A 20,111-nucleotide genomic window follows, 5' to 3' on the forward strand; every position below is an offset into this window, starting at 1 on the left:
CCCCCCTAAAACTTGAGTGTCGATTAGAATCGACTAAGAGACGAAAATATCTATTAATGTACTCTCTAAGGGGGTCGTTTTTAACAAGTACTGAGTACTGCCAGTATCAATTAGTAGTCCACCACTACCCCCCCCTGAAATCCCCCTGAAATCCCCCAGATTTTTTTTAGGTAAAAAAAAGTCATTAAATGCAAATGGTCAAGTATAGTTCGTATGAAAGTATATCCATAAATCTATAAATATAAACTTTATATTTAAGTAATAATTTGCGGTGGATATAAAGTCAGAATTTGTGTAAGAACGGATCCGTAGTTTGTGTAAAGCAGACTAAAAATGAAAAGGAAAAATGTTTTAGTTCTGAACATTCAGACAGGTCCAAGAGTAAAATACCTTCCTATTATTATTTGACATCGGGAGGGGGGAAGGGGGGTCCAAAGCACAGAAATTTTTAGTACTGCAGTACTATCTAGAGTAATTGTACAGGGTCGGGCAGCACGGTTTTTTTTTTTGCTGTCAGGCACAGGAGTACAAAAAGATCGTTTAAAACTTTGTTTAAATATCTAGCCCCAAAAGAGTGGCACACAAAGCTAAAGCAACCTCCCTTACTTTCGTTGAAACAACAGTTACGGCGATATTTTGCTAAAAATAGTCCTTAAGACAGCTTTTTCTTCATCAACTGAGCAAAACAGCATGAAGCTCTTTCCCCGGAAGAGTCAACATTGGTTGTGGATGAAGGCTGTGGCCTAGAGAGTTATTTGCATATGAGGCCCTATCAAGGATGAAAGAGAATTTGCAGTCGCCGTTTTTGCCCAAATGGGTGGTGCCCGGATTGTAACAAAATCCGTAGTTTCTCATTCTTCGGGCACATATAAGATAATATAGTGCCAATGGTTGTTTTATAGAGAATCAACTATTTCAAAAACCATGTCATTAGGCCTAATTTACGCAGAAATGGAGGACGGTATACCACGGTATTTTGTGTTTACCCATCAATAAAATACTAAAAATTTAAGAAATTGGGCACTCAGTTACAGTAACTATGACACCTAGAATCTATTTCTATAGATCTAGATCTAGATATATCTCTAGATCTAGATTTTCTAGATCTAGAATCTAGATTTAGATCTAGATTTTAGATTCTATCATGTGTGGTACAGGAGGAAAAGTAAAAGAATAACAATTATTTAAGAGTGAGGGAGAGATCTAATATTTTTTATGACTGTGTCGGTCATGGATTCATGGACATGGAAGCTCTAGTCTGCTAGAATTCTCAGTGTTTTTTCTTAAAATTGTACACACCCCATCCCAAAAAGGACCCCAAAATGAAAAGTGACGCCACAGAAAAATGGCCCTGGCAAAAGAGGCCTACCTTCAGCAGTAACATGCATCTGTGAGACGACAGAAAACTGGGTTTTTGGTGTAATGACAGCTCGACGTAAATTCGCCTTATCTGAGCCCGGGTTTGGATCCGGTGGTTCTCCTTCCAGTCGCTTGGGACGAACAATGTAGTGTAATTCTCCATCTTCGATTTTGAAGGACTCTGATCTCTTCCGCACCGACCGTTTATCTGTCGGTGTCGACCCACTTGGGTAGGTGCCGCACAACAGATATTGCTTGATAACCGCAAGGCTGATATGCGTATTACTAGATTTTCGCCGCATCTTATGTTCCTGTACAGTCTTCCTCAATGAGAATCCAGAAGTTGTAAGATTTTCATAGATCCCAATCACGAACTGCACGGGGTGACCACTCAAACCTGCACTCCATGATGTAAAGACCCGGATAAATTTTGGGTTTATAAGAAGGAAGAGCTTCTGAAAAGGCCGGAAGTAACTTTGAAGTGGGCTCCATTAGGGTTATTTAAGCTGGTACATATTTTTTGTGGAATATAAATTATTGAGTGTTTACATTGTCCATCATGAAATATGGGTTGCAATTTTTAATTTTCTATCGTTATTTAAGTTCGTGAGTGAAATCTGTGTCTGTATTCATGTTATATGCGTTTATATTCAGCGAAGGAACAGATATACGAACAGGCCTTCTTCTTCCTCAGATTGGTTACCTCTGTACGTAAAATCTGGATTTAATCGAAAACGAAAGCGAAAGGAAAAAGAATGTTTGCATTGCAGTCGTTCTTGCTGTGTTTGGAATCTTCGCCTTGAGATTGGCAATAGCAATCACTCATCTTTATGATTGCTGTTTAACAGTTTTACTTTTCTAGACGTGTATTCCTCATGTAAGGAGTACTTTTGCCTGATGTCTCACTTTTTCGACGGACGTTTGGTCGAGGTCGTGACAGTTGTTGTTTGCCACTCTTCTGAACTCAGTTCAGAACTGGATAATCTGGTTTTGGCCCCAACGACAACTACTATGGAGCGTGATGTCAAACCTAATTGCAGAACATTAAACTGTGGTTAAATTCAGGAGGGCATGCCCCCCGTGAAAACCCCCATATTTTTATTTTTAGTCAGAGGGACAATACTAGCCCCACTGAAAAACCACCCTTATTACATACCCTTATAAATTATAATCAAGTTAAGTAGGGGCCAAGAAGATTACTGTTCATTTTAGTTTTGTACTGAAAAATTAAATAGCAGCGCTTCTCTTGCCTAGCATCTGCGTTTGTTGCCATTTTTTTGTCCATATGTTGCCAAAAGTTGCCACAAAAATGGCAAAAGTTGCCATTAATTTTCAAGCTTTCAACTCTATGTGATGATTATATGGCAATATGTAGACTAGATCTAGAGGTAACTTAATAATCTAAAGTACCAGAATTTCTTGTGCTCTGTTTTAAGCATCAAGAATATGATTTGTAGCCACACAGAGTGTAAAAAAAAAAGGTGTGAAAAAAGAAAGGTTTCACAACAGAATAAATCAAAATTAGAACAGAACATAAACAACCACAAAAATTTTAAAATATGTGCGTATGTCCACCAATCTGAAGATTGACAGTTTCAACCCTAAACGTGTGTATTTCAAGAAAAACTACAGGATATTACATGTGTAAATTATGGAGTCACACACAAGGGGCCTGCATTGTCAGTATTTGGTTTTGGTGGACACGCTCTAACATTATAACACATTTATTAATTAATTTTTTTTGGTAAGTGTTTTACGGTGCTCGCAACTGCATAAGGTCATATGAGCGCACAGGACACACCTAATATTTTCAGTTGGTAGGAAATTTTTGAATTTTGCCTGGGTGGCGGCTGAAGCCTTATCGATTTTAGACCTCCAAGGGATCTTTAATGTGCGCAACTTGCACACGAGCCCTCTAAGATTTTTCGGCCTTGTCCGAGAAGGCTAGGTGTAGATCTTTCCTACCAGAAGATCAGGGGTGTGGCTGAAGAAAGACAGCAGTAAGAAGGAGCCAAGGAGTAGCAGTAGAAAGGCTGCAGAAAGAGTCAGGAGCCCAGAGAAGGGGGCAAAGGAGGTGAGGGGGAGGGGGCAGAGAGAGGAGACGAATGCAGACGATAGAACATTGCTAGAGAGCAGGAAGGAGGTGAAAGGAGACAATTTTAGAGAAGAAAAGGTTTCGGTCACTACCCGGATTCGAACCCGGCACCTTTGAATGAGAAGCCAACACCTTAACCTCTTGGTCAAGAGAGCCCACATAACACGCACACGCACGCACACACACACACACACACACACATATATATATATATAAGGTAGGAACAATTAACATACCCTATCTATACAAACAAACAACAACAACAACAAAATAGAAAAACAACAGAACAAAAACAAGAAAAAAATTAACGAACTAACAAATTAAAATACAACAAAGAGTAAAAAATAAAAGAGGAACAGCAATACAAATAGTAAGTAATGTACTTATATATTATTCACATGAAAATAACAAATCAACGAGATGTAAATAAGTGAGAAAGAGACGAAGTGAAGCTAAAGTGAAAAAACTTTCTTTCTAAAAGTAAAGAGGTTCGGGGTTTTTTTGTTGTTTTTTTTAGTTGATTTTTATTCCCCGGCGGTGTTGTTGTTGTTGTTGGTGGGGTTTTTTGTTGTTGTTTTTTAATGCAAAAATCGCTGCCGCAATTCACGGACCAAAAAATGCCAAAAATCGTGGCCGCGACAAACGCAGATTCTAGTCTTGCTTTCTTCCACTTCAAATAAAACATCGATACCGAGTTATTAAATCAATATAGATATCCAGTACTCTTGGGGCCAAAACCGGAGAATGCCGAAATTTGTTTTGTGTGATGTCTGACTTTGAACTGACCACTGCACTGCGCTCACACACAAATAGTAATTGGACTCTACCTTCGTTATGACCGACCTTTAATGCTCCTGACCCTGAATCATCATCATCATCATGGCCTTTCTCACCCTGGGTCAGGATATAGGCCACGAACAAACACTCTCCACCTTTCCCTATCCTGGGCTAGTCGCTTGATGTCACTCCGCGTCTTCCCACTTTTCTATACATCCATTTCCGTGACTCTTCTCCAGGTTCCACGAGGTCTTCCCCTTGATCTTTTACCCTGTGGGTTCCAATCTAACACTTTTCTTGTTATGCAGCTGCTTGACTTCCTGAGAGGGTGTCCAATCCATCGTCAATGTCTTCTTTCCGCCTCATCTCTGACCGGCCTATGTCTGGTTCTTCCTTTATCTAATACTTCCTCGTTGGTGATCCTGTCTGTCCATTTGATCCTCAGCAGCCTCCTCAGACACTTGTTCATGAAAACCTGGATCTTCTTTATGCATGTATGGGATGCGTTCCACGTCTCACATCCATACAACAAAACTGTCTTCACATTTGAGTTGAAAATTCTAAGCTTTGTTCATAATGAGATATCCCTGGTCCTCCAAATCCTGCTCAAAGAAATAAATGCAGCCTGTGCCTTTCCAATGCTGGACTTTATTTCAGCGCCTGTTCCTCCCTCTCTGTCAATTATATTCCCCAGATAGCAAAAGGATTCGACGTCTTCTAATGCATTTCCTTGTACCGTGACCTGCTCCTTTCGCAGTGCATCTATCCTTAGGACTTTCGACTTTTCGGGGGTGGATCCTCAATCCAACAGACTCTGATAGGCTGTTTAAAATTGTTGTCTTTGCTTTCATCTGTTCCTGAGTGTGTGACAGAAGCACCAAGTCATCTGCAAAGTCCAGATCATCCAACTGTGTCCATGGGGTCCACTGTATACCATTTCTGTGTCTTCTGGTGGTTTCCTTCATCAGCCAGTTGACTGCCAATATGAAGAGGAACGGTGATAATAAACATCCCTATCTCACACCAGTCTTGATGTCAAAGTTGTCAGTACAACCCTGCAACTTGTCTCTTCGTACATGCTCTTGATGAGGTTCACCAACTTCTGTGGAATTCCGTGGCGTCTCAGTATCTTCCATAGTGTTGCTCGGTCTATACTGTCAAAAGCCTTCTCATAGTCAAGGAAGTTGACGATCAGCTGAGAGTTCCACTCCAGGGACTGTTCCACAATAATCCTCAGCGTAGCAATCTGGTCGGTGGTTGAGCGAAACCAGCCTGTTCATCCCGTAGTCTTGGATCCGTTGCTGTCTTGATTCTCTCCAGAGTGATTCTGTTGAAGACCTTACCTGGTATTGAGAGAAGAGTGATCCCTCTGTAATTGCTGCAGTTGCTGAGATCCCCCTTTTTTGGAAGCTTCACAAGGTGTCCTTCCTTCCAATCCTTTGGGAACTTGCTCTCATTCCAGATCCTGGTAAACAGTGGGAGGAGGATGTCTGCCGTCACATTGGCATCTGCTTTTAGGGCTTCAGGTGGAATCTGGTCAGGACCGGCCGCTTTACCTTTGTTCAGCTTCTTAATGGCATCCAGAATCTCTTGTTTTGAAGGAGCATCACAGCAGATTGGTAACTCATTTCTTGCTGGCAGGATGTTTGGTGGGTTACTCGGTGGTGGTCTGTTCAGGAAACTGTTGAAATGCTCTACCCATCGTTTGGACTGAGCTTCCTTTCCAAAAATGGTTTTCCCCTCTTGGTCCTTTACTGATACTTCAGGTTTCCCGTATTTTCCAGAAAGTGTCCTTGTGATCTGGTAAAGGATTCGCATATGTGCCTTCCTACTGCTGCTTCCTCTGCCTTCCCAGCCAACCTGTTCATGAATTCCTCCTTGTCTTTTCTTAGTGATTTCTTGACATCTTTAGCTGTTGTCCTGTACTTTTCCAATGCATCCGCTCTTGATCCTCTTGTTCTACTTGCATTCGCTTCTGCCTTCAGCTATCTTCTTATCCTAATTAAATCCAATGAGTGTTGACTAATCCATTCCTTGTGCTCCCATTTCTTCACACCGAGTACTTCTTGACAGGTTGATGTAAAGACTTCTTTGACCTTGGTCCAGTGTGTATCCACCTCCATGTCTTCCTCACCAAGATCCGCCAAGGGTTGAAATCTGTTCCTCAACTGCAGTTGAAACTCCTGTTTCTTGTGTCCATCTAAAAGACTTACTTGGAACTTCATTCTTTTTGTTCATGTTCTGGTTCCATGCTTTTTGAGACGAAGCTTGAGTTTTGCTAACAGCAGATGATGATCCGATCCAACGTCTGCCCCCCTCTGTACTTTGACATCTTCCAGTAAACGCCTGAACCTACGAGAGATACAAAAATGATCGATCTGGTTCTCTGTCACTCCATCCGGTGATACCCAAGTAGCCTTGTGGATCCTCTTATGGGGAAAAACAGCCTCCGATGACAAGACTGTTGAGAGCACAGAGATTTGCAAATCGCTTACCGTTCTCTTTCATTTGTCCCAGGCCATGTTGTCCCATGATTCCCTCGTAACCTACGTTGTCCTGACCAATCTTAGCATTAGCATCTCCCATTATGATGTTGGTAGTTTGTCGATGACCCCTTGGAGCCGGCTGTAAAAAGTATCCTTGTCATCATCCGAAGCATCGTTTGTTGGGACGTAGATCTGTACTATGTTCATGTTGATGCTCTTACTTCTGGTAGTGAAAGAAGCGATGATGATCCTCTCCCCCTGTGGTTCCCATCCTCTAAGTGACTTCTGTTCATACTTACTCAAAATAATTCCTACTCCCTCCCCATGGTGCTTGTCTTCCCTCCCAGAATACAATACTTGTTCCCCCGAGCTGAGCTGCTTCTGTCCAAACTGTATCCAGTGGGTTTCGCTGACTCCTAGTATGTGCAGCCTGTATCTTTTCATCTCTTGTGTCACTTGAGAACTCTTTCCTGCTTCATACATGGTGTGAACATTCCACCACGCAATCTGGAGAGACTTGTTCGACAGAGAAGGTTTTGGGTCAGAAGAGTCCTTTCGGCTTTGTCCGCTGTCCTTCATTGTTCCTGCTGATGCAGAAGCTCCTTCGTCTCCCAAGATGGAAAAATTATAAGGCATGTTTGTTGGTGTTTCTATAACTCTCCTTTTTTACTGGGTCGGGTAGTTGGCCCTCCGCAAACTGTCACTTTTCGGGTGGCCAGACCTATGCACTTTTAGTCGCCTCTTACGACACGCAGTATCACAGCAGGTGATTTTTTACTCCCCCATAGTAAAACTATGTGGCCCCCCCCCCGCCTGCAGGGGCGGACCCTGAATCAACTGCTAGTTAAAACTGTTGGGATCCTGCCTTCCTTCATAAGCAGACATTTACCCCTCCTGGTCCCTCTGGACTAAAAAAAGAAACGTTTGTTCTGTAAAAGGTCACTTTAATTTGTTTCTTCTTTGTAGAACATATTTCTGTTACAGTGGTCATCAAAACATGCAGAATATCAGTTACCACTATGAGTTTATATTTTTATATTAGGGGGCCTACGTGTACATGATATATATTATTAGTAGCTAGCGCTACTACCAATAATTTTTTTGTGTTCCTTTTTATTAGTACAGTCTCTTTTAGTTCCAAGACGACCTTGCCTGTGTAGTGTATGTAATATAAATAGTCTTATTTATAACTATCCAGGAAACCTTCAGGTTTGGACAATATATAATATTCTTCAATAAAAGATAAATTTGATGCTTTACAGGTCCATATCATGTCCGACTCTGATGATGAAGGAAACGATAATATTATACCTATCACAGAATGGCCCATAAACCCAAGTCCACCTTCTGCTTCCAAGAAAGACGAAGACGTTGCTGAAAAATGTGCTACAAGAAAAATACATCACAGTCAAGAATATGAGCATTGCTCGAAGGTTAAAAAAGTACGACTAGAAAGCGGAGAGCTACCATACGGCAATCTAGCAGGGCACTATGATGAGATGCAAGAGCAAGAAGCCATGGTACAGACTAGAATTGCAAGATGGTGGAGGAAATATAAACAAGGTGTAGAAACAAAATCTATGCCTGTCACCACAAATCCGAACACTACTCTGTTATGGATTTCAAGGTAACTCAAGAAAAAGACACTAAAATATAAAACAGCACTAGATCTATCTTTCTCTTGCTAATTTTGTGCAAGGGCATATAAATGAATGTATAGACAATGCCGATGAAGACCGGGTGCCATTTGTACAGATCTTGTCAGTTTGGTAATGTTTGAGCATTTAATCAGCTGCTTGCACTGTATGCTTCCCAAGAAGATGAGAATGTTTCTTAGTGTTCTATAGTCTGCTGGGGTAATAATATAGTGTAAAACGCAGAGCTTGCTGTAGAGCAGGGTTATGCGCTATACAAAAGCTATTTATTATTTACTATTAATATTATTATTACAGGTGGCCATATTGTACAAATGGCCATCATGGCAGGTTCGACTGTAATAGATCTATATATATCTGTCATGACACTGTGAAATCAGACTCTCGTCAGTTTTTGGGTGTGTGGAGTTGGTATCATCTTAAGACTTGTTTTTTTATCTTGTTTTCTATGAATAAATTATCCGTCTATCTTGGATAGAAGTCGGGATATTTGTAGTTGAAGGAAGTGGGGGTCATCTGTTTTCAGAGGCAAATTAATAGCTGCCAAAATTTGGTGACTTACGAAGCTTGAGAGTCCTTGTAAACTGCCAATTTTTACATTTTTTGTGCCTTTGATCAATGTTTTTTTAGTAAAATCCACTCATATATTGTGTTTTTAAATAGACATATAAGGTCCTGAGCCTGAAAAAAAAAACCCTAAAAATATTTTGCCCAATGACCATAAAAATGCAGACTTCTTTGATTTGATTATTTCGACGAGCACCTTATATCACTACAATGCTTCACATAATTAAATATGATATACAGTTGAACCTGCTCCAATGACCACTAAATCCAAGACAATCACCTATATAAATTACAACCTCACCCTTAGTGGTTGTTTTTTGTGTAGTATAATGACACTGTCCAAGAAGGCCACCTGTTTAAGATGACCAACTATTCTCGTTGACAATGGATGGTCATCTCTTGGACAGGTTTGACTATATATACATGTATGTAATAAGTTTATTTAATTTTCACTCATTTTCTATTTCTTGCCCTTTATTTAAATTCTATGTGCATCATCTTACTTACATTTTCTTGTTTCAAACTGTTTCACAATGTAGCCTACTATTTCCTACTCTTTCAGAACATGATAATTTAGTTTTATTTATCTAAAAATATTCTTTTTAACTCTTTCAGAACATGATAATTGAGTTTTATCTAAAAATAATAGGTTCGTTGTCCCAGTCTATTGGGACACCTTCAGAAATGATTTAGAGAAATACAGACCAAAGTTCCTCAACTACATGCAGGTTTCAATGTTAATTGGCGTGTTAGATACAGGTAAATAAATAACTTTGTGTGAGACAAATACAGGTAGAGAGAGCTCATGCAGAGTGTCAAGTCAATAAATGATAATATCTTGGCTGAGTCTGTTTGTTTAGACATTTTGCCATTATCATAAGAGATTTCTTGTCTATCATTGTGTTTATTTTAATTTCATTAATTTTTTAAAAAAATTTTAGTAGAGGGTTTTACGGCGCTCGCAACAGCATAAGGTCATATGAGCGCCAAGAGGTGGGTGTCAACAGAGAAGTCCTTACAGGCATCAGACTTACTCTGCTCACCTCTCTAGCTTCAACAGCACAAGGTCTGCTTCGACTATGAAGGCACCCCGGAAATAAAGGGTCACAAGAATGGCAAACATACATAAGAAGTAAAGGTAAATGACAATAGTAAGGATTAGGAAAGAAAAGGCAGCAGTTATGAGCATGACATGATGAATCAGCCCATTTACAATTCTACTGTGCTTGAATGAGAAATGTCCCCCCTTTGAATGGCCTAAAGACACTACAGTCAGTGGCACTGCCCCGGGGGGGGGGGGGTGTTTCTTATATTTATATTAAACTTTTTTTGTTTCACCCAGGACTCCAGAATGCCAAGTTTTTCTACTTGAAGAGGAAAAATCCCTGAAGTTCAGGTTGCAGGCTCAACATGGTGTGACAGCAAACTTATATGCCGCCCTCGCTAGTGTGGAAGACTATTTAGGACAGATGGATTCAGCTCTCACGAATATCAACAAAGCTGTTGCCCTTGACCCAAACAGTAAGACTGATCGGACATTTAAGTTTTTAAAAAAAAACTCATTATATATTTGTGTATATTAGACCTATGTATCTTCCTCTATCTTTTTTATTTCTTTGAGCTTTGTTCTTTAAAATCAGTTTTACGACTGTGTCTTTGTTTAACATTACATTTTTAAAAGTACTTTTATCATTTAAACACCGTTTTTCTGGTGGTGGTGGCATTAGTAGCCCAGTGGTTAGGCTACCGTACCCATAATTGTGAGATGTTGTGTCCTTAAGAAAGACACCTTACACAAATTTCCTATTTAGCTTGGGCCCCTCAGAGATTTTTTTTTTAGGGTTAGTGTTTTATGGTGCTCGCAACTGCATAAAGTCATATGAGCGTGCGGTACACACATAAAGCATTTTCAGTTTGGCAGGAATTAATTTTGAATTTTGCCTGGGTGGCAGCCAAAGCTTACTCTTGTCGATTTCAGGACCACCAAGGGATCTTTAACGTGCGCCACTTGCACACAAGGTCTCTGAGTCTTTATCTCTCTTATCCGAGAACGTTAGGTGTTTGATCTTACCTAAGATCAGGGGCCTGGCTGAAAAACAGTATAGTATGAAGGAGCCAAGGAGTAGCAGCAGAAAGGCTGCAGAAAGAGTCAAGAGCTCAGAGGAGGGGCAAAGTGGGGTGGGGGGCAGAAAGCCAAGACAAAAGCAGACGACAGAGCATGATTCGAAGATGTATGTAAAACCCAGAGGTTCCACCTCTTAAATAACCTTTTATGTGTTGATAGGGTCATTTAACCTATACTATTTTACATTTCACATTTTTCTGATGGTATTCTGCAAGTACAACAACAAAAAATCAGATGTAAATGAAGAATACATCACAGCAATTTAAATCACAATTTAAAAATTGCCCTTTTCATTTCCATACTTGCTGCACAACTTCCCTGTAGAATGGTGTGTTTGCAATTTATCTTTGAGCCTTTAGCTGATGCCACATTTCTGTATTCTCTCTCAGTCTTGTAACAAATTAACTACTATATTTCCTTCCAAATTGAAAGTCTGACTACAGATTCTCACAATAACAAACTGATCACCTAGCGTTTCTTCTTACGTTTTCACAGATTCTGAATATCAATGGTTGCGGGAAAAACTGTCCAGGCAGAGCCGAGTCATTGAAATTCAGTCAGATAAACAAAATGCCTTGGAAACAATGGACTTAAAATTTCCTCCAGTCTCAAAGGTAAAACGCAATTGGTACCTATGGGCACTCAGCAATTGGCTATCTGTAATGTAATGCCAGAGAGATTTGAGTTTAAATATGTTTATTACTCCCATATCGACACAATTTAGGTCATTTCAGAGGTGGGCTTCTTCAGCCTTGCCTGTTAAGACCAGCCCTGGCTGAGTGTGACACTACATCTGACCAGAAAGACAGAGGTACTGAAGAAAATTCTCTTCCCCACATGATTACTAGACTCCCAATTTTTTGTGTGCAACCGTAAAGAGTCTTTATCATAATCTGGATACGCGAAGGTGTTACCTCTGGCTCAGAGGTACAATGACCTACCATTGCTTATGGTCTGCTGTGGTCATATGCCATATTTAGGCCAGTCCATGCCTTGATGTTATCATTCTAGATTGTTCTTAGTCCACTTGTAGCTCTTTTGCCCCACATGTTGCCTTTGAGTATTTCAATGGCCACCATTAAAACTCAGTCACAGGTCAAGGAGACTTGACCTTGGTCAGATTCACTTTTGTTAATGAATATGGCATTGAAGCCAGATTTTCTTTTCTTTTGTTCTGCTTGTAAATTATAACTGTGGTTTGTGAATTGTTGCTAGTTTACTTTTTTAGATGAAACCTGCTGTTACTTTTAAATATCAATAAATATTCAGAATCCTTGTGAATTCTTTTTTGACTAGCACATTGTGAAGTTGGAAAAAAAATGAAGGGGCAGTGGATTTTTGCAGGCCATAATCTTTTAGCCCCTTTATTGCGTTGTACTCGTATTTCATATGTCTTGATAATCCACTGCCCAGTTCGCTGTAAATGTATCTCATACAGAGACTAAGACCTGTAATTTGTTTCATTGATATCTCGGCTTTTGAAAGTTAATTGTTTTAGCCATGCAGTCATAGGCATATCTATTCATAGATTATAAGATGAGAAGTGCTTGTTCTAAATCCGATTTTTAAAAAAAGAAAAGTGTCTTGTTTTTCTTACACACATCATACCAGACGATCAGAGTGGACAAGTTAAATTGGAACTTTAGTCTCAATACTTTCAAGTTGTTTACATCACAAATGGTTTGTTCTACCAGATTCTTAGATTTCTCTTTGTATTGACAACGATACACCATTTGCCATTCTCTTTGGCTTGGCGAGGAAGTAACCCTTTGCCAGTTGTTTCTTTCCATCGTATTCTTTGGTTTTATTTCTGGTACTTTATTATTTCTTTAATTTTTTTTCTTTTTCCAACATGTTTTTAAACATAAACCTATAGGTGGATCGAGTCTCCATCAAAGACCTAAGTGAGAAAGATTTTCATGAAAGATATGTGAAGACCCACAGACCAGTTATCCTGCTTGACCTCGTCCAAACAATAACATCAACTCCCTGGAATTTGGACTTTGTCAAAAAAATTGCAGGTACATGTTATAGAAACTATTTATACCATCGATCATAGTCAGTTAAATATAAATATTTTTATTTATTTAGATGATATGATTACTTCTCATAACAGAACTTCTATTTGTTTTAAAATTTAATCAACTTTAATTGCTCCAGATTTCGATTCTATGTTCTTTTGGAATACTTTACAACAGAATGGCATATGTCATTTAACAGAATGGCATATGTCACTTTACAGCATGGCATATGGCGGAGTCTTACAATAACCAGTCGATATATATATATGTGTAGTCCAGGATTATCATCCCTTTTGGTAGGCGTATGAGCGTATGTGTCACAACGCGGTGGGATCAGGCGCTCGTCAATTTTTGGCCATTTGGAGTTATTGGTATCATCGAATAGCTAATTCATTTGTCTTGCTGTCAATGAAAAAAAGTACCCATCTATCTTGAATAGAAGTCAAGATGATTGCGATTAAAGGAGGTGGGGTCGCCTGGTTTCAGTAGTAAAATTAGCAAGAAATGGCCACCAAAGTTTGATAACTTCAGTAGCTTGAGAGTCCTTGAAAACTGAAAATTTAGAAATTTTGTGCCATTAATCAACGTCTTTCAGTAAAATTCACTGGGAAATGTGCTTTTATATGGAGATAAAATGTGTTTTTTTCTTTTTTTTTGTAAAAATGGCAAAACTTTTGCAAAAAATGCCTATTTCTTCGATTTCAATATTTTGGCGAGCGCCTGATTTGACCATGATGCCTCACATATGATAAGTATAATATTTTTAATAGATTGCCAACAGTCAAGTCAAATGCAGCATTACTGTGGATATATCCCCTCGGAGTGACCCCCCCAAAACCAATGTAAAAGCTAAAATTATATATTTTTTAAAATTGTTATGCAACAGGCAGCAAGAGAGTGATGTTGAAGAAGCAGGTACCCCTGTCTGCTGAATGGGCTTGCCTTGAGGACAGTCGAACAAGCACTGTGGAAGAGTTCATTGATTCTGTGACAGAGGGGGAAACTGATGATTATCTCTTTGATTGGAGTCTACCCCTTCACTGTCCCGAGCTTTCTTCAACCTTAACAGTACCTAGTTATTTTGCAGGTAGATTAAGTGTTTGCCCTGAAATTATTGAAAAACTAATACTGCAGCCATTTCTTTTATATATACAGCAGAATCCGCTGAAAGTGATGTTTGTGGGACTGCTGGATTTTCTTCAGTATGTAGAGGTTGCTTAAATAGAAGGAAAAAAATCTGAGGTTACCAATGTTCACGGATTAATCGTGTTTGGTTGAAGTGGACTCCACTCTGTGTGTGTGTGTGTGTGTGTGCGTGTGTGTGTGTGTGTGTGTGTTTGTCATGTCAGGGTCACAGGGGTCAGCTCCCAGTCAGTGTTCTGGCTGGGCTGACTTAATTTATGGTACTTTTTAAATTTAAAGTTTAAGATGTGTCCTTGTACATTTAGTCATTATCATGTTACACACTCATAGCACAAATTTCTGATTTTGAAACTAAAAAAAAACCAATCACAATAATTTGCCTGGTTATTTGATAATGTGCTCTGAAGTCTGCAATGCTAAATTGTGATTTATTAGACTAGTGTGGAGGAAAAATAATCAATACTAATAACTAACGGCTTGACAAAATCATTGAACTTTTGGAACATGAACAACATAACAAAGATGGAACGAGGTACACACAAAAGACGTATCAGTGCAGTTTATAGAAAGCTGCGTATCTGCAACTCAATCTACGTTGCTCATAACGTGCGGTGAGTTATTCTGAGACACAGCACAAGTAATTCCTTCACATTCAACTTTATATGTCAAATACAATAAGAAATATTCACATATTTGCATACAAAGATTTAAGTGGTTGTCTCACTACACAGAAATACTTGTCAATTTTAGTGCCACAGTGCCAGAACACATGATTTTCAATGTAGTTTGTTCATTTTGCAACCTTCTTTTAAATCTATTTACCTGGATATGAAAAGAAAGGTTAATTTCAAAGAGATATTTCTTCATGCACACTTCATGAATTGCGATTTGTCAAGAATAACAAAATGTTTACATTTGCACTATATTTTTAAATATAATATACAATTGTGTGTAAACGTTTGTGTGTGTGTTTGTGTGTGTGTGTGTGTGTGTGTGTGTGTGTGTGTGTGTGTGTGAGTGTGTGTCTGTGTGTGTGTGTGTGTGTTCACCACACTAGTTATCTTCCATATGTCACATTTATCCTTCATCTGATTTCTTGAATAGTTTGACTCATCTTTAAACTCAAATCAGTGCCTAGACATAGCCTACTGTAATACTATTTGAACCTATGCCTTTACGTTACGTACAAAAATGTTAATGTTATGCATGTCATTGTAAAACAATTCTCCTGAATGGGATCTATGGAGGCAGGTTTTTAAAACAAACATTTTTCCGATTTTTGACCAGATAACTATTTGTGTCAGACCAGCCAGGGTTCCCTGTACCGAGACAGTTGGCCGAGTCTGTTTGTGGCACCAGCTGGGGCTGTGAGTCAGCTCCACATCGACGCCTTTGCCTCCAGCTTCTGGATGGCTCTCATGGAGGGAGAGAAACGGTCAGTGAGAGTAGCATTTCTTTTTATCTGACAAATTTGTTTTGAGTTTTTTAAATCTGTTCAATTTCTTTTTCTTGTCATAATTGTTTGGGTTTTTTTGTACTTTAGTCCTCTGCTTGGTCTTTGAGGTCGGGAAAATTTGGTTCATCAAAAACCAGTGTAATGATTTTTATTCCCTCAGACCTAAACGCTTACCTCATCCTGCTCTACTTTTAGACTCTTGTGTACCAAAGGCACGCCCAGTTTGAGATTGTGTATATTATCTAGCTCCAGCAGTCATCTCAAGTAACGGGAGCTTAGGAGCATGTTTCCTGTCGGGTAGCTAGTTTTGGGATGGGGTTCATTTAGAATTCTGCTCTTTCATAGCTGCTCTTCTTCTGCTCTTTCAGTTTCCAAAAAGTCTTTAACATAAACTTCATATTTGTGGACCCTCTAAACATTTTGGTCCTTATTTGAGAATACTGACTGCTCAGTCCCACTCTCACACACCTTTAGTTCATTAGTGTTAAAGAAAAAGAAAATATAAAATATCCAATTGACCATCAGCAGCGCCTGCATAGACTGAAAATGGGATCTGGTAATTTGGCTTGACAAAAGCACATTCCTTATTTCTAGTTTGAAACACCCCTTAGAAATTTTTCATCAGCTAGGTGCAGTGTATAGTAGATTCTGTTTGGTGACTTCCATAGCATAAGAGTCCTTGGAAACTGCAAATTTTAATTTTATGTGCCTTTAATCAATGTTTTTGCATAAAATCCACTCATAAAAGTGTTTTTGAATGGACATACTTGGTGGTGAGCCAAAAAAAAAAAAATTCGAAAAAAAAAATTCCAAAACGGCAGAAAAATGCAGATTTCTGGGATTTAATTTGTTTTGATGAGGGTCTGATTTCACCACGACGCCTCACATATATTTAGCTATTGTACACCCCACGGGAATCAATAGAAATGAAATTTTTCATGAGTTAACATTGTAGATTTTTATCTCTGTGTTTAGTAAGGAAAGGGGGACTGAATAATTTCCTTAAGACAAGCTTTAAGAATAAAGAATAAAGTGAAACTTCATGAGAGTTACACCTCTCACATATGTGGGTGAATTCATTAATGTCCACGTATAAAGATTATCATAACACATTTCCCCCCTTTATTCCAGGTGGACTTTCTTCCCACCATCAGACACAGCCCTCCTGTATCCTCGCTACATTCACTCCATGGATCCCGTGTTTAGTGTCAATCTGCAGGAGCCAGATCTGCAAAGTCATCCTTTGTTGGCTCTCACTCACCCAAGCCAGTGCGTGTTGAAGCCTGGTGAGTCAAGCAAACTTATTATCTACTTCAAAAATATGAAATGATGCATAGCTTATGTTATGAAATAAGTCAGTCTGATTCACTATTAGTCCAAATACCCACAATTTTTTCTTTGACACTCCAAACTGACAAAATTGTGATTTTTTAAAAATAACCTGGCCTGTTTCTTATACCAAAAGCTTACACTTTTTTTTCTTTGATCTTTGCTTGCTGTTTGTTTGCCCATTAGAACTAAAATAGAATTAACCTTTTGAGCCTGGGGGACCCGTGCACATGAGCTCCCTTTCGACAACTGCTTGATTTCCACCACCATACTCGAGGCCTGCATTCAATATGTAGAAATAGAAGGGTAATGATAATGCATACTGAGGCGTGTGCTTGAGTCTGTAGGGTTAATGTTGACAACTCAAGATATTAAAGTTGATGGCACTGTAGCTTGATGTTTTAAATGTTCTCTTCCATGCATGAGCTCCATTTGAATGACTACACAGATTTTTGCTTAGAAACTTATAAAATTACTTTTACCTCGAAACTATTTCCAAAGGTATTTTTCTAAACTATGTATGTTGTACACCATTTTTGTTTCAGTTCTTTATCACTGCAACAGCAGTTCTCAATTTTTGTTGGTTCTTAAATGTTTCTGAAAACTTCTTTCAGCGGTTAAGATTACTTCTGAACTCTTTTCTCTAAACAGTGATCATGCCATTCTTTAAATATTTCCCCATGTTACTGCACTACAAATATGTGTTAGTCCTTTGTTACTTAATGTAACACAGTACTTCTCTATCTAGGAGAGCTCCTCTATGTGCCAAATGGTAGTGCCCACTTTGTGGAGAACCTCACAACATCTCTGGCCATCTCCTCCAATCATGTGGATGAAGCCAACTACACACAGGTATCTCAGTATATGCCATTCTCTGTCATATTATGCATGTAGCAGACTAGATATGTAATTATATTTTAAAGGATCTCTCTCAAAAGAACACATGGGTCATGACTACATTGCAAAAGTATTTTTTATAGGCTGATCAAATATTCATTGTAATTGTAAGTGAACACTGGATATTTGTCAATCCATGGTGTCCTGTCATCTCCTCTCTGATTTGACCTATAGAGTTATATGACAAAACTTGTTTTGTCTTAGTTCCAAAAAGAATGTTTTCTGTGTGCCTGTGCAATCTTCAGTCAAATGGCTACATTTTTCCCCCTCATATAATGAACTGTAAAAGACAACTCGAATTAACAGTTAGCTGTGAAATGATGATCACGTTGTGGTGAACAGAATATATGAAGTAGAGGTAGTTTCATATTATGTTTGATCAGATGTATGGCAAGTTTTTTTCCCTTTAACCTGTGGTGTATATTTCCACACTCTTCTTCCAGCTTCAGAACAGTTGTTTCAGTGAATCTGTGTACTGTATACCCACAGGTGTGTGAGGAGCTGCACATCAATGGACTGGTGGACCCCAGAGCAGCTGAGCTGTTACAGCAGCTACACAGCCCAAAGTTTAGAAGGAGGAAAACAGACAGTGAATCTTTGAAATCATGACATACAGTAGAAAAGTCAATGTTATGGGGCCATGTTCATAATTCATGTTTTTCTCCTGTTTCCATCACAGATTGTAAATCAAAATTTCTTACTTTTAAACCTTATTCCTTAACTATTTGTTTCATAGAGACCTCAATTGTGTGATTGTGCTTATTTGTTTCTGTAAAACATTTGTGTCAGGAAGGGCCAGGAGTGGACACAAAAATACATGCTCAACTTTTTGAAAGTTCAGTAACACTGCATTCTGCAGTTTTTCCCTCATGTGTTCAGAGCCGCGCACTGCATCATTGAAATCATGAATGCAATATAATGTGAGTATGAAGTCCTCCATCGCGAAGAGTTGATTTTTGGCTTCTCCAACTTCCACTTCATCTTTGTCAAGCATCTAGAGCTACATATTCACATTTGATCTCATCCATGATGTCAATGACGCAGTGTGAGGCTTGCTTCATGCAAGGATATAACTTTAAAATATGACGCATATACTGTTCAGATAAATGGATGGGTACTGTCACTTAGTTTTTGCGTCTTTTCTCCTTAAATTTGCCGTGGCCGTTTCTTTATGGCTGTTCATATGACCATCAAATTGAATTTGTTAAACCTTGAAAAATTATGTATTTAGAAAAGATTGAATTTGACGTTTAACTGTTTTATTTTGTTACTTTTAATGTAGAAGAAACTGTTTGCTTTTTATGATCACATAACAATTACATGAATAAACATGTAAATATCTCACTAAAACACACATTTTATGAAGATTCATTAATTTCCAGACATTCTGGTGTATGATACACTTATTGAATGATAAATTTTATCTAAAAATGATGTTTTTTGTGTAATACTCGAGATAAGAATTTTGTCAACTGAAAGTTTAGCTAAAAGAGAAAACAAAACAACCATGATCTCTATGTAATCGAAGCCTTTAGCAATTCATGAAATGAGAAAGTTGTGACATAGCTTTTGATAGAATTTTTATTGTTAATAAAATATTGTTGGTAAGTTAACTCTCACTGTTCAAGACTGTGTTCTTCATTATCTCCGGACTTTGAGCTTCATTTATTTTTTCCCTGCTTTCTTGCTTTCTGTTAATAAGTTAACCAGGTAGGGTCCATTTCTCGTCTAACAATACAAAATTGCATAATCCATTTCCTTCATCCCACTTACTGCAGCAAACACTTACATGTGGACCCAGTCACAAGAAAAGTTGGTAGCTTATGTAGTTGTAGAGCAAGGCCAAACAAAATTTTTTCTGGGGAGGGGTTTGCCTGTTATGATACGTGATGAGCAAGTCCTCGGGTCTGATATGAGTTTTTAAAATCTGCAACATGTTCAAATTTGGTAAATATGTCGTATAGTTTATAAAAGTAATAGACTTTCTCGGGTCCTAGTCAACTGCAATGTATTAGACATTCAGAATAACAGCAAGTTCTTTCCAAGCTGATATTATCACATGAGTATGGTTGGAGGGTGCCACCGGTAGGTCTTATTTCTTTACTTTACTTTCCCTCTGTTGCTTCTGTCTGTCTGTCTTACTTTTTCCTAACACAAAATGACCATTATTGTGCCAATGTGCTTATCTTTAGTTGAACAGA

General features: G+C 38.6%; 2 protein-coding genes across 7 annotated transcripts in view; one reads left to right on the forward strand and one right to left on the reverse strand.

Annotated features, from left to right (window-relative positions):
• LOC101859807 overlaps nucleotides 1-1,786 on the reverse strand; it is a 27,220-nt gene extending 25,434 nt beyond the window's left edge. For both annotated transcript variants that reach the window (XM_005105721.3, XM_005105720.3), the window contains exon 1: nucleotides 1,370-1,786. In XM_005105721.3, coding sequence (XP_005105778.1) covers nucleotides 1,370-1,661 — 292 coding nt within the window. In that variant the 5' untranslated portion in view covers nucleotides 1,662-1,786. The remainder of the gene's footprint in view (nucleotides 1-1,369) is intronic.
• Nucleotides 1,475-19,534, forward strand: LOC101859122 (lysine-specific demethylase 8). 5 transcript variants are annotated; one of them, XM_005105718.3, is made up of 10 exons: nucleotides 1,475-1,589; nucleotides 7,980-8,344; nucleotides 10,282-10,460; nucleotides 11,560-11,678; nucleotides 12,941-13,085; nucleotides 13,972-14,172; nucleotides 15,516-15,663; nucleotides 16,816-16,970; nucleotides 17,762-17,865; nucleotides 18,400-19,534. In XM_005105718.3, exons 2-10 carry the CDS (start codon nucleotides 7,989-7,991, stop codon nucleotides 18,517-18,519), a joined length of 1,527 nt encoding a protein of 508 aa, XP_005105775.1. In that variant the 5' UTR covers nucleotides 1,475-1,589; nucleotides 7,980-7,988; the 3' UTR covers nucleotides 18,520-19,534. The 5 variants fall into 5 exon arrangements, with proteins under 5 accessions (XP_005105775.1, XP_035827610.1, XP_005105776.1 ...); XM_005105719.3 differs by lacking the exon at nucleotides 1,475-1,589 and adding an exon at nucleotides 1,693-1,965; XM_005105716.3 differs by lacking the exon at nucleotides 1,475-1,589 and adding an exon at nucleotides 1,976-2,289.
• Nucleotides 19,535-20,111: the final 577 nt, after the last annotated feature.

The sequence above is a fragment of the Aplysia californica genome, unplaced genomic scaffold (assembly GCF_000002075.1).
Source record: "Aplysia californica isolate F4 #8 unplaced genomic scaffold, AplCal3.0 scaffold00488, whole genome shotgun sequence".
Classification (NCBI taxonomy): domain Eukaryota; kingdom Metazoa; phylum Mollusca; class Gastropoda; order Aplysiida; family Aplysiidae; genus Aplysia; species Aplysia californica.